This window comes from Bombus huntii, chromosome 9 (assembly GCF_024542735.1).
Source record: "Bombus huntii isolate Logan2020A chromosome 9, iyBomHunt1.1, whole genome shotgun sequence".
Taxonomy (NCBI): Eukaryota; Metazoa; Arthropoda; class Insecta; order Hymenoptera; family Apidae; genus Bombus; species Bombus huntii.
Genome location: NC_066246.1, coordinates 12,407,877 through 12,426,491, shown reverse-complemented (window position 1 = coordinate 12,426,491; position 18,615 = coordinate 12,407,877). Strand labels below are relative to the sequence as shown.

The 18,615-nt window shown below is 34.7% G+C and overlaps 1 protein-coding gene across 4 annotated transcripts in view; it reads left to right on the top strand.

Moving 5' to 3' along the window:
• The first annotated feature begins 8,542 nt into the window (after nucleotides 1–8,542).
• Nucleotides 8,543–18,615, top strand: part of LOC126869634 (thrombospondin type-1 domain-containing protein 4-like) — a 29,949-nt gene continuing 19,876 nt past the window's right edge. Inside the window, exons 1-2 of one of the 4 annotated variants that reach the window (XM_050626457.1) lie at nucleotides 8,543–8,891; nucleotides 16,316–16,668. In XM_050626457.1, the coding sequence (XP_050482414.1) occupies nucleotides 16,627–16,668 (42 nt within the window). In that variant the 5' untranslated portion in view covers nucleotides 8,543–8,891; nucleotides 16,316–16,626. Of the gene's footprint in view, nucleotides 8,892–8,930; nucleotides 9,214–16,252; nucleotides 16,669–18,615 lie in introns of those variants that run through there. The other 3 variants (XM_050626458.1, XM_050626459.1, XM_050626460.1) reach the window with 3 other exon arrangements.

The window sequence follows — 18,615 nt, the reverse complement described above, 5'->3', positions numbered from 1 at the left end:
AATCGTCGTGGGATCTTTGAAGTCGCTGATCTTTAATGTTGATCCGCTATTTTCTTGAGGAATTAACAAGAAATATGTCTTTTCCGTATTTGTAAAACATCTAATAACTTCGAATATCTTATTTCCAAATTTTAGGTTGCAAAATATTAAATGTTAAGAGGATTAGAAGATTTAGTGCACAAAATTTACACTGTGAAATTAAGAAATAATTTATTTCGTGATTCGTTTACTCGTTGAAAGCATACGGAGTTGAATTTTGATGGCTTTTGATTATTGTAATTCGTGAGTGGAGAATATTTCTGAGGCACAATGATTTAGAAAACCCTTCCAAATGATGCCTTGTGTTATAAGAGTTTATTTCCAAAAGTATCTTTCAAAGTAAAGATTGTAGATTTAAGATTGTGAAATAATAAGGGATTCAATTAATGGCAGGGCGCAAACGTTTTGCTTAAACACTCAAACTGTTCTCACATTATTAATAAACCACTGAAATGTTTAGATTGAGCTCCCTATTTCCTACAGTTAGGCTAGAGAACTATGAAGGTTCGCTACTCTAAAGCAGTATTAATACTTTCAGAACAATCTAAATTATAGTCACCTATTAAAATTTGACGAGATAGTGAAGTGGTTTAGATGTTTAAAGTAGATTTTATTTTATTCTGAGTAACAACACTGCAAGTGAAACACGAAGGATGACTTAATAATAGTATTTACCTGAATCTATAACGTTGTCGGTATCAACACTTACCACGATACTCTAAAACAACATTCACGTATTTTTCAAACTCTAGTGAACATGATTATCGTTTCACTTATTATTTTATATCTCAAATAAGGTATTTTTTAACTGTTTCCACATTTGATTATAATGTTTATTTAGTATAGTGACATTCAAGCACGGAAATTTTCTTGCACGAAGATGATTGACGTTGTTCCACGTAGCTTGGTCGTGTCGCATTGAAAATACCTTAGATGTTTAGGTCATCGCCTAATATTAAACCGCCGTAGCACCGATTGAGCCGTTGGTAGAGCGGATTTTAGCGATGAATTATGCCTGGGATGTTATTAACGCGTATGAATTGCCCGTTTATTTCCACGCGTTAATAAATAACAGTCAGCGAATCTTAGAAAAATTGGAGCAACCACGGATGCTGCATCGCGTCAAGATATTTCTAAGCGCGTTACGCTGATAAAAGTTGTACGGCTCGCCGGCACAAAGAAACTATTTATGCGATTTGCAAGGTAAATTGCGAGCAATTACTGCAATCTGGGCTTCTGAATGATACGTACGCGGTTGCAGTTTATGTCGATCTACCGGATTCATCGTAGAAATTGAAGCTGCTAATCTCGATGTCCAAAAAAATTGCCTGATTTCGAGATAGCTATCTCGCGAACGGTAGTTACGATTAAAACGAATTGAGTGTCCCTCAAGGTATATGATGCTGGGTGATGATGCACGTGTTACTTCTTTGACGGACGAGTAAATTTATACAAAGTGACACTACTGTCCGAAAGTAGCCGAACATTACATTTCAACATTTGCTTTCGATAAGATGTATTTTAATCAAACAATTATGGATAAATCCAATCGCAATAATTTTTTTCTTTATAAACATTGGATTGCAAATTTTATGCAGTCATGAGAAACTTAAATGTGCAACGATGTGCAGAGTATAAAGAATACATTCCGACACCGTATTTTGCTCTTTCTAATGAGGAAAAGAGGTCGTACAAGCATGGATCCCAAAGAATGTTTTTCTTTTTAAATATACCAGTCGGTATAGTCATTACAGTGCGGTGGATTATAGAAAAGAGCAAGGAGCAAACATGAATTGCATAATGAAAGCTTCTGCGAGAATCGTCAAATCGTCTTGTTTAAAAAATGGCGCCTAGCTTATTCTATTAATGGAACCTCCGTCATTACACTAATTTACAACATAATAAATTACACGCGTTATCACTGCTGATCGGTAAACAGTCACCGGCGCGCAATCTTGAAGAATTTCTGGAAGAAACGAAGACGATGGATATAAAATGTTAATTATTAGCATTCAACTTGACTACAAAATATCGGATAGTTAATAGCGGTTGAGACAATTTAGTGTCAAAATGGAAAGTTAATTTATTAACTAAAAGTTTGTTAGCGAAAGGAAGATTGTCTGCTAATATTTTGCACGTTCAACGTCGTGTTCAGGATAATTTAAAATATTTATCTTACGAGACATGACTTCGTTATCAGGGATCTCTCGAGTCTTGGTTAATGCAATATTGACGTATTTAAATTATTACGAATGTTTTGAATGACGATTCGACATTTAGATACGGTAGGATGGAAGCAATATTTCATGATCGACGTGGAGCACAGCTCGCTCCTATTTCGTTCGTTATTCAACGTGTAAATCAATCGGTCGTTCTCGCTTCAGTGGAACAATTGTGACGTAACATTAATGATCCAAATGGATCGTGTCATCGAGTCAACGACACTGCCCCTGTCGAGATGATAAAAAAGCAGGTAGCTACTAGGTTTACTATGCTATAATTATATCCAACTGTTTTAATGCGATTTAGCAATTATTTTCGAGCAGGAAGAAGTTTGCTCGGTTAAAAATATCGTGACACAAATATCGTGATTAATGGAGCAATAAAATAATTAATAAAATAATAGAGTGACTAGCAGAATAAGAGGATATTAATGATTAATCATTATAATTTATGATTGAGATTAATAATTAATGGATAAATGAAACTTGAGTTTAATGAGAAAACAACTATTAAATATTGTAGATTATTTTTTATTTTATTCACAGATTTTCTCTTATGACAACTTATGTCTAATACAATGTGCTATACTTTCTCTAAACACATCAACTTCTTCCGGATTCAATTTTTTCCAAACTTTTCACGTAGTACCTTACAATTATCGAATAAGTATGTTACCATTAGACTATTACTAGAATCATTAAGTGTTAAAGGACAAGTTGAACACATGTTCGCAACCATAAGTACATATTTCGATTCCCATAAAGTTGTATTGCTTGTATCCAACTTGTAGGTATCCAGCAGCTTCTTTTAACACAGTCATTAAGCCGCCCCAATAAACAAACTAGAATTAAAAACTAGTTAAGTAAGGCGCGTATTAATATTCCGAGAGAGAGAGAGGGGTGGGGAGGGAGAGAGAGAGAGAGAGAGGGAGAGGGAGAGAAAGAAGAAAATAAATGAGCGGTTTGCTATTTTTGACCAACATATGTGATATAAAATCTGCAAAACATAAATATGTCGAAAATACGATTTCCTAAGTGCAATCAATTCGGATAGAGTATGATATAGAAAATATTGGATGCGTAAAACACATAACGTATAGATACTGCCCGTAATAGCATATCTCGTTCCATCGTCGAGAGACATGGAATAAATCTAAAGAAAATGTGTGCGATTTTCATAAATAGTATCTATGTTTTGTTTCACTTATCTTTTCCAAGAGTCGTTATTACCTTATGCACTTAATACTGTAAATCCTTTTATCGATAAAAAAACGGACAAATATTTCATTTATGTCGTTCGATGTTTGAAATGCTTTCTATAGAAACGCCATTCCGTTCACGTTATTTGCTACAAGAACCGCGTTAATCGCGAATGTCATCAAGGCGAATCTGATTTTGATCTCATCTGATTTTCTTATTGCATCAAGTCCTACTTTAATTTTCTTCTACCTAAGATTCATTTTTTGCTGGCCTTCCATCTCGTTGAGTTTCAGGCAGCTAAATTTGTATCTGATCATCATTCATAGCACCTATACGTCGTTTTGCTTCATTATCTTGGTACGAGTATTATTGCTGTCTTTTCAGTTTTATCACTTTTTATGCTTTTTCCATTGCCCACTATACTTTCTACATCTTTATATTCTTTTTTATACTCTTTAATGGATGAAGAAAGATCTTGATGCATGTTGCACCTCGGTCTATAGAATTCTGAAACTTACAGTGTACTAAACGATATAACGGAAATACATCTAAGATTAGATTATGATCTACAAAATATCGTTTTCATCTATTGCTAGATTAAAATAAATTAAAATAAATTGAATTAGTGATTTCTTTATGTATATTTTCAAAACTATGTAGGAGAATGCTAATAGGATTACACGATTAAAAATTAAGATAACACTTTTAAAACTAATCGATAAGTTGACGAAGTTTTATGGAAGTTAAAGATATAATAGTTTTTAAATATTGTAGGGGATAAAAAGCATGTTTGTCTGTAAAATGAAGTACAAAGATAATTTTAGTAATATAACATTAATTGACAACGTAGCGACTTTTAAAACAGGCTTCCTGTAAGAAGCCACATTGAATTTATACAGGTACATGACAACTCCTTGGGATCTCTACCAGAAGATCCTAATATTTCGTCACTTTTACTTACGCGCCAGATAATTTTACGAAATAAATCTTCGAAAGGTATTACCATATAGGTTAACCAAAATTTGTTCCGAAATGCGTCTTAACCCTGCGTCTAGCGATCAAGAGGATGATCCAAATGCGATATATATATTTATACATATACGGCGCGCCGCGTAGACCAGAGGCTGATGAACGATGATGATATAACGAGGGAGATGCACTCCGGACGTCTCGTAGGAATGCAGCAATTTAGCGATATCAACCAGACCGACGCGGCTAATTCTATCTACGCGCCACTCGATAATTTGTTCGCTGGAAAATTAGATCGGCACCACTGAGAAATCGCTAATTACCGATCCTTCAGCTCGGATCCGACGACGCGTAGACTAATCCATCGAGCAGAAACAGGACGAGGTCTGGTTGCGTTGATTTTACGATTTGAATTTTGTCGAATTAAAGCGAGTTAGATCGACAGCTACCTGATTATCAGCTATCCAGCCGAGAACTGGAACAGATACGTAATAAGCAGACCCATTGATCCATGTATCATAATTTCGTAGCGAATTAGAGAGTAATTGATCCAACGTCAATAATATCGACCGTTTCATGTTGGACATGGATAAAACGTGACGTGATGGTTTTTAGCGAATTCGAATTGGTTTGATTAATTTGAAGACTACAGAAGGAAAACAGGATAAGTTTCCGGTGTATTCTTTATGACAGAGCTATTTTATAATGTAATATGTATTTTAAACCGTAACTTCATAATTTGATATGTATAATTGTTAATAAATCTGATATTAACAGAATTGTCTTATTGGAGCTTGCAATTAAAAATGTATGCTCTTTAAAAAATGGTTCTAAAAATGGTTCATAATCTTTATAGTTTTAAATATATTGCCTATCTTAATAGTTCTTATATCTTTGGCCTTTTACAAAACATTAACTTATGAACTATTTTTAGAAGACATAGTTACACTGCGGATTTTTATGAATTTACAATAGAACGTACAGAATGTATAGAATATATATAGTAGAGTATTCGTTACAACTTTTAATAAGTAAACTAAATCTCTACTTGAAATATAAATTTCCATAAAGATCGGCTACCTACTTCTAGCTTTAGAGCACAAATTGTTTTCATTTTCAACTACATCATAATAAAATACTACTTTTCTACTCATACCATTACTCATGACACTGCAATAAAAAATCAATAAAAAAGTATTTATTATGTTTTTCTTCTATGATCACCATATTCTTTTGTTTATAAATCTCCTTCATTCATGTGCCAATCCTACTATTTGTTGCTTGAGATCATGATTAGCGGTAGGAGTTGTTTATGGATTTTATGGGGATATTCGATTTTATTAGTGGCTTCTTTATGGCCTATTTTGGCTGTGGTCAATCGAAATGGCACATCTTGGGAACGCTGACATAAAACGCTCAACGGAAACATTGTGAAGGATGATACATCGATATCAGCCACTCGAAATACGGTACAAACACTCGTGATGATATATTTCAGTATAGTAGGCTCGATTAGGTAATAAATTATTCAAGAGAAACAGAACACTGGAGGTCTGGACATTTCGCGACGGCCAAACAGTGTTGCATTAGTCTGCAAAGTATACACTCGTGGCATACTGCAACCCGTAAATTTCGTGAAGGTTAGGTAATAGAGGACCCGACATATAAAAGCCATTGTGATGCTATTATTATTACATGTATATTGCACTATAGGTGGAAGTGTCACAATACAAGGAGGCGCAATTCCGATGTGCGTATGTGAGTTTGAGTAGTGTGAAATATTAGCGTCATATTTCATATTAGTATCGTGTTACGATGTGTGACGCTGTGCACATGAAATGTGTCATTCGCGTGGCAAATATTGTTTTCGATGTAGATATTCATTAGCGTAATAAAAATCACGAGACGAGCGCGCGCTCGTTAGGATTTAATAACTGTTCTTTTAATTTTATCGTTAACGTTTATTCTTATCTCATCTTCCAAATTAATTTTAATATCTTATTATACTAAAAATTCCACGAGCTTGACACAGTTTTTATGCAATTCAATTTTAAAAAAGGATGATAGTTTGCAGAAATTATATGAAATTAAAACGGACTGAACAGTAAAATTTATGTAAACATTGTACCGTTAAAAATAATACCTCTTATGTGAAAATAATCTAAAGCCATTATTCAAATAAGAAACTAGACTTCTGCTTAACGCGTAATTCTAACCAAATATTGTAACATTCTATCACAATATAAAAACAAAGTAGAAACGAATTTAACCAAGAAAGTGGGGCACTGCCTATTTTTCGATGGAAGAACAAACTATCGAATCGGTCGATTCGCCACAGGCGAGATCACAAAGCACCGGTTCGAGGGATGATACCGATACAATCGATAATATACTTAAATATTTAACGTTATTCACGAACTGGTCTATAACTACGATTACGCGTTATATCCATGTTTTGTATCAACGTGATCTTTTCTTACGACCGGTTGCTCGGTATGCTCCCTTTTTCCTTTAGAGAGTGAGGGAACTAACCACGTTGCATCGAATCGTCGTTTCTCCGTTTCGCGCGATGCATTAGAACCCGGCATTAGAATTACTAGACGCGGTGACATCGGTTTTCGATATTATTGAACGATATTTGTAGAGCCGATTTTCAATGTCACTGAAATGAACGACGTCGATGTAAAAACGAACGTAATAGGCGTGTATTAAACTCAAGACGATATTTATCGTTCATATTAAGAATTCTCTTATAATTGATAGATATTATAAAAATAAAATTGTTGGTGAACAGTAAGATTACTATAAAAACTGTTGAAAGAATATTTACCATGGAAGTGATCTATAATATCTGCTCGTATTAATTAATGGATATTTGAATAAAATAAAAATGTAATTAGATTAAAATGAAGTTCGAGATATGCAATCGATATTATCCAAACAATCAATGAACTTGTTTACTTATTCAACGAGAAGTCTAAAGTTATTTTACGACTTTGCAAAATTAAATTACTTTCATTTTAAATATTCCCAGAAGTCTTAATTTAAACTTTAAACAAAATCTCCTTAGAAGCAACACATCTTAATTGATTAATATACAGGTAACTAATTTTTTAAACGTATGTTGCATAGTACGCGGATAAATTGACAAAGCGAAATTCGAGGTCCGATAATTGACTAAGATGTGGCAGGATCTTTCGGTATTTGGTTTCAGCGATGCACGCGTTTTAGTGGGTCGTGGATTATGGAACTAAAATTAGTTAACCCTCCGGTTACCACCTAGTCAGAAGAGTTTACAAAAAAGTCATCGCGACACAACAAACAAGCCGGTTAAACCGACTATATCTTCGTGTAAGCTTCTTTCGCGATAAACAACCATTATAAGGACCACCTAATTCTCTGCTACTTTTACTCCCGATGAGCTGCATCCACTCGCTCCCCAGCGTTAAAAATCCATTATCGAGAAAAGGTACATGCGAAAGAGGACAACGCTGTTTTCTTTCTGTTCTCGTTTGCATCTTGTCACTATAGGATAAAGCTAATCTGTCAGTTCTGCATTTAAGCTGTTTGTTTTTAATTTATTATCTTCAATTTTGGTGTGTAGGTCGTCAATCTTTAGTACATAGGTCGTTAAACTATTGGAAACTAACACGCCAGTTACGTTATAACCAAGCTTTGCTAAATCTAAAAAAGAGGATCTAAAAAAAGAGAATAAAAATACATAGTAAACCCGTGATTCAAATAAAAAACAGTAGAAAATCGTTCGGGTTAAAAGGCTTCGTTCTCAACTGCTATTATACGCTTTTAAAAAACTCCATGAGTCAAGCTCTCAAAATTCCATTCCGCTTAATAATTCGCCGATTTCCTCTACCGTTTCGATCCGTGTTACATAGCCCTTAATTGAATTCCGATAAAGCATAGTGATTCAGAAACGTAAGAGGAAGAAAAAGGGCAAAAAAAGAAGAAAAAGGCGCGAAAGAAGAGGCAAACGGAAGGATCGAAAAGAGATGCGATCGGAAGCGTGGTGTGGTCAGGTGACAGACAAAGGTGGAGGCCCCCTAAAGCTGCGTTCATAGAGCAGCGCGAGACACACCGCTGTATAAAGTCGATCCTCCACCGACGGGAGCCGTCAGTTCGGCACGACACCTCTGTAAAGCACGACAGAGAAACTCGTCTCTCGGTATTCTGTAACATGCAGCACGCTACCGTGGCTGCAACTTCTCATTTTCTCAAAGATCGAGCAACCGATCAGTGCGCATCGTGAACTCTGTACATCGTACTGCACGTCGTTAAATTTTTCGTGAACTTTTCGGCGGGAATAATTTGAAAGAGTGTCGTATGAAAATAAAGAACACGAGTATGAAATAATTAAGTGGTTAAAATTGGTTTAAATCCTGGACGAAATTTTTATTCTTCATCTGTTTGTATAAATTCGCTCGACTGAGAAACAATTCGATGCAGGTGATACTTTGTGTTTTGTGTTGATAACGATCTCTTTTTATAGTTGTTTTATAAAGAATATAATATCATATCTTGTTCTATGAGGAATTTGATGTAACTGAGGCTTAGTGTTTTCCTGACTATTTCATTCATGCTAGACGTTCCATAGGAATTTTAAGATCGACATAACAGATTGATCTCTTGTATTCGATCTTTTTTTACATTGGGGTTGTGGGGTTGTACCAGATTCTATGTTAGTACATGCTCGACACGATTTTTTTCGTATCGGCTAGCCAACTTGTCACCCGAATCGAATTCTACGGGTACCGTTTAAAGTTCAAAGGTAATCGGATTCCTGTAACAAGTTGGTTTTTATATTTCTGATCGCTAAGAATTATATTTTATTGTCGAGGAACATCGTTGACAAATTGAACGAACAAGATTAAGATATGTAAAGGATGTGTCAACGAACGTGAGCCATTAAAGAGTCAAATATGTTCCTGAAAAGCGTGCCAGGCCGAAAGAAACGTGACAGAGAATTCCGCGTCCGCTAAACTATGACGTGAACCTCCTTGCTTCTGCCAGACAGCTATAATCTTTTTTCCTCCGCGCCGTCACGGCACCACGAGATTCTTTTTCTATCACAACATACACGGTACAGCTTAAAGCACTTTGTGCCACACAAATCTAAATTTACGGTCCCTTTGACGGCTTCCACAGCTATTTTCGTGGACGAATGCAAGCGGCCTTGACTTTGTGCCCCTCTTCGCACGTGAATTTCGTTCTCACGTCCCGGAAGGCATTACGTTATCACGGTAAAATGTAATTACTAACATTCTCCAACCCACTATAACCCAACTCTCACTTACTTACGTATGGAAAGATTATAATTAATTATCATTCCTCACTAATCACTGAAGGAGTAATAATTATCATAAATTGACTGCTTGTTAATAGAAAGATTAGACCACGGATGTTTATGCATTAATATAAATAAGTTAAAATATGCAAGAATACACAAGAAGTAAGAGTAAGTAATAATTTAGAGAGTAAAATGAATCTGCATTTTTATTCACATTCATGAAAATATGAATTTGCATAAATATCCATTGTCTAGTAAGATTTGGGTAAATATCTAAGTAACTTTTAATACAGAGTTACATTTTTCAAGTTTAAATAATCTTAAGTATTTTCAATAAAACTTCTGTATTATGCATGTATTTGTTGAAAAATCAATTTCTTTGCTTACTTTTCATTCGATCTCATTGCGATGGAACTTGCATAAATATTAGATGATGCCTTCAAGTATGGTATTTAGTACAGTAACAACGTTTGGATATACAATGACGGAGATGATCGCCTCCCATACACAATGTGTTAAATTACATCACGTTATAGCGGGTTAACTACTTTGAGCATACTTATTAATAACGTAATTACATAACTATCTTCCCCCTACTCTAGTTTAATTTAACGATCCTACCTTTCTAATGTCTAAATAATTACACTCTTTACAAATATACCATGTAGTTTTATCCGTAATTCAGAACAAAAAAAGAAGAAGAATTTAAGATTGATAGAAACTACCCTATTTTGACAACTCTTTCTAATCACGATAAGTTTAAAAGAAAATTAAAAGAAAAATATTTAAGTATGCTCTTAAATTGAATCTGCAGCTAAAGTCTGTTATAAAATCCATAATTTATCCACCATCTCGAAAACGCAAGCAAGTAGCTATCAAATATCACGAAGAAGACCCAGTATCTGTTACATGAGTATTTTGCTCTCTAGAAAATCGGTTTACCCCCGATCTGTCTTTTCACAAACGTGTATTAATAGTTCACGATCCCAGTGGGTCGATAATCGTAAAAATAAACGGTGCTTCGCGTTATACCGACACTTGCGTAAGTACTTACTTACTTAGATCCATTGGAATGGTGCTATTCTTTCTGGTGTGTTTTCGCTGTAATAAAGTAACGCGGTCTCATAAACATCGGTCATGAAAAAATAGACAGCGTAATGAAGAGTAGAAGCTGTTTGACGAGGCTCTACACCACTTTGTAATGTAATTAACACGTAGATTCTAGTTTAATGATGATTATATGAATTAATCTTGTTATTCATCAAAATATATTACACGATATAATAACATAATTATAAGACAAACTAATGGAATAATTTATTTGAAAATTATAAATTATTTTAATAATTTGAAGAAGTATCGTTGAAGAATCATTATTATTAGATTAAATGGAAAGCTTTTGCATTTTCATCGCGTTAAATACTGTTATATTATATTTACAAGATTGATATGTTACAATCAGGTTTCACAGGAACTTCGTATTTGGACGTGAAACAATTTTAGAGACGCTGAGTTCTACATAAGTTTTGAATTCTTTATTCTTTCAGTCATGACTTTGTAACAATCTAAATACATAGCAATCGAATGTGAGTATTCTTAAACGTAATTATTTAATTTTTGTTGTTTTAATCATAAAATTTTTGCATTATTAAAGAAATATTTTCAAATTGCTTATGAAATCTTTTAAACTACATGTTGCCAAGATGAATAGAAAAATCTGCTATTAAATTAACGAAAATACATAATTACTTTTGAATTGCTAATCAACAGTAGCACGTTATAACCATCGAACATCTCATCGAAAATGCGGAAACTTTCCGTTTAATTAAATATTTTGTCTTCGTATTACGACATCGTTTGATCGATACTCGACTCGTTTTCTGAAATATTGCGCCATTAACGTATTCTGTGGCGCCATTTCATTCGAACGACATATAGATACAGCTACCGAATACATGCATAACCCATAATTCATATTCATCCGCAACGCGGCTACTTATCGTGTACTTACAGCGCACTTAACGTACGATATTTAGCTGGTAATAGTCCGTAATTAATGCACGCATACATCGCCACTTAGATAATCAGCTAATAGTTTAATTACACCAAGATCACTGAATGACTAGTTGCAAAATCAACAAAGCGTGTTTTCCGACTCGTTAAACATTCCGTATGAATATTACAAACACAGTGTAACACTTCACAAGTGTTAACCAATATTGTACATAAACGTATAATAATATACATATAAGTAAATATTAAACAATGTTGGATGTAAACAAAGTACCACGCGAGTATTCATTTAAACTGTTCTCACTTACAAATTTGTTTAACAACTTTCCGGTCGACATTTCTTATTTTTTATTATACCACGGCAATTTATATTTCCTAGCGTCAATATGATCTACACGGTGAATGAATGATTTCAAAACAGATATGCAACCATGAATTAATTTCATCAATGGATAAGATACAGCAACACGAAAACGAACAAGTATAAAATACATAAAATAATCTTTCACGAGAAAAGAATCTTACATTTATGGATCGAGCTCATAACTTTTCTATCTTTACTAACCGATTAAACTCGTGTTTACGATATAAATGGCTGAAATTATAACCCACGTAATCTGCTACTCGATCAATTCAATTTTTTCGTGGTCGCCGCGAAAAAAAAGAAAAACGTAAGCGTATCTACCGATTGTACATAATTACACCTGCAGTAATTCCGTCTCCCTATTTTCCTCTTGCTTCATAAATTCCACGTGTTGCGTACCCATTGGCCCCACATTCCACGCCATTTCAATTCCGCAAAATAAACATAAACTAATCCCTTTTGCTCTCGACTGGACCCATAAATTTCACGCTTGATCCCGTGGCAGCGACACGGCAGCGTGGCGGGAAACGTGCCGGATAAACAATAGATTAAAACAGAGATAATGTAAACCAGGTGTAATTGAGATCGATCTACTGGAACCATCGATGTATGGCGCCAGCCGGGAAAAATCTCGTGCTGCCACGTTGTTGCAGCGGCGTTTAACTTTTCAGCGTGCGATATACACGATCACTCGAAAGTATCCAGACTCTTGTTTATTTTCGACAAGATGTAGTTTAGTTATGAGATTTTATGGATAAATTAAGATGCAATGATTTTGTTCTGTATAATCGTCATACGATGACAATGAAAGTATTCGAACACTTATCACTGAAAATTTTTGTGAACATAGTAAGTGCGTCATATGACACATTTTTCGGATTGCATCAGCACTGTAATAAGAAGACTATCGTGATTATGTTGGTAAAATTTTGAACTATATAGAGTATAACTAACTATACAGAGGTAACAATATATTTATTAGAAGCTCGCAGTTCGTGCAAAATTAGTATACAGATATAATATAATTAAGGATGAAATTAAATTGACTGTTCAAAAACTTTGACGATTTTTGCGAAGTGTATGCTTGCAATAGATCTATTGTAACCTATGATACATTTTTGAATTAGTTTTAAATTTTACCAATATAATCGCGATACTTGTGCCTCGATACAGTGTTAATGGAATTTCAAAATCATTAATATAACATGCATAATATATTCATAAAAGCTTTGTATGGTAAGTGTTCGAATACTTTCATGAATCACTGTGTGCAATAATATATAACTGGTAAAATATATTATAGCTATGTTTTTTAATAATCAATTTAGATTTACAGTCTGGCGAGTCCATAAAAAGACAGTAAGTGTTGTTTCTAATGATTAATTGACCATTAATTTGCACACTTTAATACAATTTGCATATTTTTACTATATATTCGTTATTAATATGTAGACTTCGATAAAATGGGTGCTGTTACTATCATGACCAAATTGTCCGGATACTTATGAGCAGTGGTGTATGTAATTCAAAACGAAAGAGACCGATGGAATGTTTGAACCGGTAGAAAAATTATTTTCCACGCGCGGCACGCTTTCAGCGGATAATTCTATGTAGGAGAACGATTACGTTCGACAGGTCGACGCACGACTAATATCGATTCCCGTCTAACGCTCACTAACAACTGGAGCATGAAGGCATTATGTGCGTGCGTATACGTACACGGACTCGAAGGCTTCTTTAATATCCAATTTCCTTCGTGTCGCATCATAACTCGTTTCTCACGATGCAAAATATGTATCTTGATCGTGCGTCGAATCGGAGCTCTTTGGCCATCGGTGAAGTGTTATTTGTGTGTCGTACGTGTGTGCGTCAGGAGTACTCGCGAGTTGGTTTCAATAAAATTTTTATTAGGCGGAATCGAGTTTTCGAGTTGTGGATGGTGTACTTGAGATATAAAGATATTGATGTAAATGGGACTTTTTATCTTAGGATTTTTTTATTGGAGATCGTTTTAATCGACTTTTTTTTCTAATATTTGTAGTTTTATGGTCTAGTTTTCTTGTGAGTTAAATTATGTACATATATTGTTGATTTTGCTGTTTTAATCAGTTTCTTCTGATAAAAATATTATAGCAGTTTGTTTAAGAATATTTAAATTACAATAATATTACTTATATGATACTATAATTTTTCAGATCAATCTAATTATCTTCAGAAAAGAATCAGAAATGGCTAAAGTTTAACGAATTCAATATTGTAGAACAAGTGAAGTAGAAAATTACTCGAGTTAAAACAGACGTATAATTTTAAGTGATGCAAGTATTGCAAAATTAATGAATTTCTTCTTCTTTCGTTATTTTAGAGTATTTTGTACTTCGTTGCTTGCAAATTCCTCGTACACCCTCGTACAAATTTTACAACTTAAAATTTCTGAAAAATTTATGATAATTTATTCCTCATTTTTCTTGGACATAAAAGTTTTGGAAAGAAAAAGTCTCGATCGTCTTGAAATGGGAAACGGCAATTCGCTGATAGTGCAGGCTGCATCATCGTCCGGAAATCGAGGACACGACTTAAAAATAGTAGGCGATCCTCCACCCACCTTCGGTGCCATTAAAATATTGTTCAAACGCCGAATATATTTTTTCGGTTGAAATGCGTTCATTCTACAAACGACAGAAACGGCGCCTTTCTTAAAACAATCCTAAAAATAGTCCAGCGATTTCCAACGGAATACTTTATCGTTCCGCTTTCTCGATGAACGGTTCCAAACTTTTTGCCGTTCGTGTTACACGCATTCGACATTAGCATGCGTCAACCTGAATCATCATCAAACCATGCACGTTCACGTTACACATCTAATTATTCTCATTAATGTAATATGTAATACGTAACGAGCTCTGTAACAATCATGTCATTTTTTCCTCTATTTAATCCAATAAAATGGTTCTAATTCTCCTACGAAATAGAGAAATCATTAATAGAATCAAATAATTATTTTTCAAATTTTTCATTTAAAAAATATCTGGCTGAAACGAGCAGGTCACGTATGTACCCTGAGCGTTGAAAGTGGCTTGCAATTTTGCGTCGAACGTATTGATCAATCTTGTCAACACGCAGTTTAATTAAACAATTACAAGAGGAACAAAACCTGTCTTGTTCGTTCATGGAGGAAAGTGTAGCGAGAAAACCGGAACGACGAAAAATCGAAAAAGTTCACCGATTTATTGGTTTGACCGATGTAATTACGAGCAAACTATAGATCAAGTGTATCATGCCTCTTTCTATCTGGCCGCGCCACAACCGTTCCCGTGTAAATAATTTCCTTATCCCTGCTATCCTTCTATCCGTGACTCGCGCGGTCGCGTTGATCACAATTTAGATATCAGCGGGGAAATTCCTGCGTGCCTCTCGGATACATGGTAACGCAAGAAACAATAAATAATATCCGCGTACCATAAATCGGTGGAAAAGTTGCATGGAAAATTGCTGACGCCAGAGGTACCCAATAGGCGTAAGAAAGAGCACAGAAACGTAATATAGAGGGAAAAGTAGAAATATTGAGATTCTTGATTAAGGATGAATTATGATGCTGGCGGTTATAATTCTTTATAATGCCAAAACTAACACATTATTTTGATATAGGATAGAAGATACATAATTCTATTTCTCTAGATATAATTTGCCATTTGTTTTATAAAATACAATTGATGATAAAAATATGTATGTGTCCCGATTCTTTTAATACGTATTTATTGCTGTACTCCAGAGAACGATACGAAAGTGATATTTTTATATTGACTTTATTATTGTTCTACAAATTTCTGTACTTAGTTTTGCAATATAGCTCTTGTTTCTTCTTTTGATTTCGGTTTATTCGACTTTTGTTTGAAATAAGATATTACCATATTAGTTTGCTATCCAGATGCATTCCTAAGTATTTTATAACGTTCCTTTGCAGTATAGTTTTACCATTTAGGAATACAGCTGGGACTGTTTGTTCTTTCAACGCGCAAGTAACGTGTTTGAATTTCAATGAGATAATTTGAATTCTATTTTTGCGAAACAAAGATCAGGTATCGACAATTTTTGTATTATCCCTAATTACACGTAATGATCTTGATTTTTTTCTGTACAATGTAGCAAAATAGCATAAAGGTAGCAAAAAATTAGTAATAACCATTCATTATCTAATTTTGTTCAAAGATATGAAAACAGAACGAAAGAAAATCTTGTAAATTATCGTAATAAACGGTTGGATGGTGCAAACGAACAAAAGCGTGTACGAGTGAAACGTAATTACTGTGATTACTGTGATTTCGATGACATTCGAAGAAACAAAAACTGAATCGAAATATCGTGGTGTGGTGCAAAACTATTGGTGTACTCGAAAAATGACAAAGAATTGTTCGCGAAATCATTTCGAAATTTGTTACGAAGAAAATTAACGAAAAGAAGGTTACGTGGAAAAGAAGATGATACGTGGAGCGTGAACCGCAAGAAAAATATTGTCCAAGATGGATAAAGCTTTCCTGTTCTCTCTATTGATATCTCTGACGGTAAGATCCGAATAATATAATCAAGGAAACATTTACAATGATTTAACGCATGTTAGAATGATTTCTGAGCCAGTTCCAATTTGACTTGAACTTCAATGCCAAACTCGTAGATTAAATTAGTGTGCGGCTATTTGAACTGTCTGTGCGTATATGGAAAGAAAAAAAGGGTGTAAGTGCGGAGGCGGTGTCTTTGAAACCGATTCAAAAGACTCGCTTCTTTGAGCGACGCGTCATCAATTTTTATGGTACTTTTGTAAGCTTGTTTGGTTTTGAAATTAAGGAATAAATTAGTCAGTCAGATGTCTTAATTTCGACGAATATGGACTGGGTTGACAGTAAAAGTTATACTCTTACTCAAATACTTCTTTTTGACATTTAGTTCTTATCTAGAAAAATGGTGAAGGTTAAACTAAAATATTTTACTATTAGAAAGATATTTTAGTTTAACCTTGATTTCTCCAAGAAAATATGCAAAATTAGGACACTATAAAGTGAAGAATCTTTTTTTATCGAGGAATATATTAAAACTGGAATATTGTAAAATAAAAGCTAGATCTTTTTTATGGAATATTTGAACATTCAAGTCTTGTTCATTACTTGTCTATATTATATATTCACAAATCAATATTTTACACTTTTAATCGATATTATTCATAACTAATTTAATTCCTGAACGAATCACGTAGGAGACCGCGAACGACAGTGGCTAATCTCCAGATTGCACGTGAATATAATAATTTATACGCTGCACAAAAATCGTCGTGCCGGTCGGTCGTCGAAAGTGATTCGTTGAAAGACAAATTACAGGATATCTGGCGCCTCGTGGTTCCAGCTCGTCCACGTTCTCAGCACATGCTGAAAAGCACAACTGCGTAGGGCCCACTTTTTTTTCTTGCCCTTTCTCTTTCTCTTCGATCTTTCCTCCATCTCCGCCTTCTTTTCTTTTTCTTTCTTTATTTTCGTTTCTCTTTTTGGTTCGCTCGAGCCGCACGAGAAGACCGAAAGAGGCGTCTTTCGTTCTTGTGTCTCGGGGGCTTACCACCACGGGCCAATAAAAAGTATCACACGGCCGTGTCTCGTTCGTGTCACGATGATAAGAGTGACTCTTTTTAGGAAGCATCTCTTTATTCGTGCGTGTCACCAAAATTCGTTGAAAGCGTGTCGGTGTATTTCTTCCTGACACTGTCGAGAGGCAGCCTCGAAAGAGTAGGAGTTTCTCTCCCGGCTTTCTTCCGAGCTTCCTCATCTCTATGTTTAAAACGGATCCGCTGAGACGCTCGTAAATTCATTTCTCGAGGAAAACGATTTTGTTCCCACCGCTCCCTTTTTTCGATCCATTTTTGTTTGGTCAAGAGTTAGTGAGCACCATAGAAAAATACAGAAATGAAATGATACGCGTTTAAAGTCTCTCTTCTTAGTCACATAGAGTGTTAAAAAAAGATAATCCGAAGATTTATATACAGGCTTGTAAAAATAGACGATGCTACGTTATTACGAATGTTCTAAATGGGTTAAATGTTTCATTATTTTTATTAAATGTGAAACGAGATTTACGCGAACTCGAGTAACTTAAAGTAACTTAAAGTGTCGTAAAACGCAGCGACTCGGCAATTCCTTTCTCCTAGTGTGTAGTTTATAATAGCAGGTAATTTGGAATACGAAACAAATTTCATGCATTTTCAAGCGGTCGTAGGCGACACGGGACGCGTCCAGCAAATCGGCCAGGCGTGTTTCGTAAATTCAGTAATGTTTTTCGCATCGAGTAGCTAATGAATCGTTGCTGGCGTTAGTCGTTAGTTTAATCATCGTTATTATTATCATTTACACGGTCTAACGAGACCTCGTTGTCGCCGAAAAGATAAATAGTCGTCGCGTACGCCTTTAATGAACGGTTGTATTTCAAAATTACAAAGAATATATCGTTGCTTCGCCAGGGACCCGTTCAAA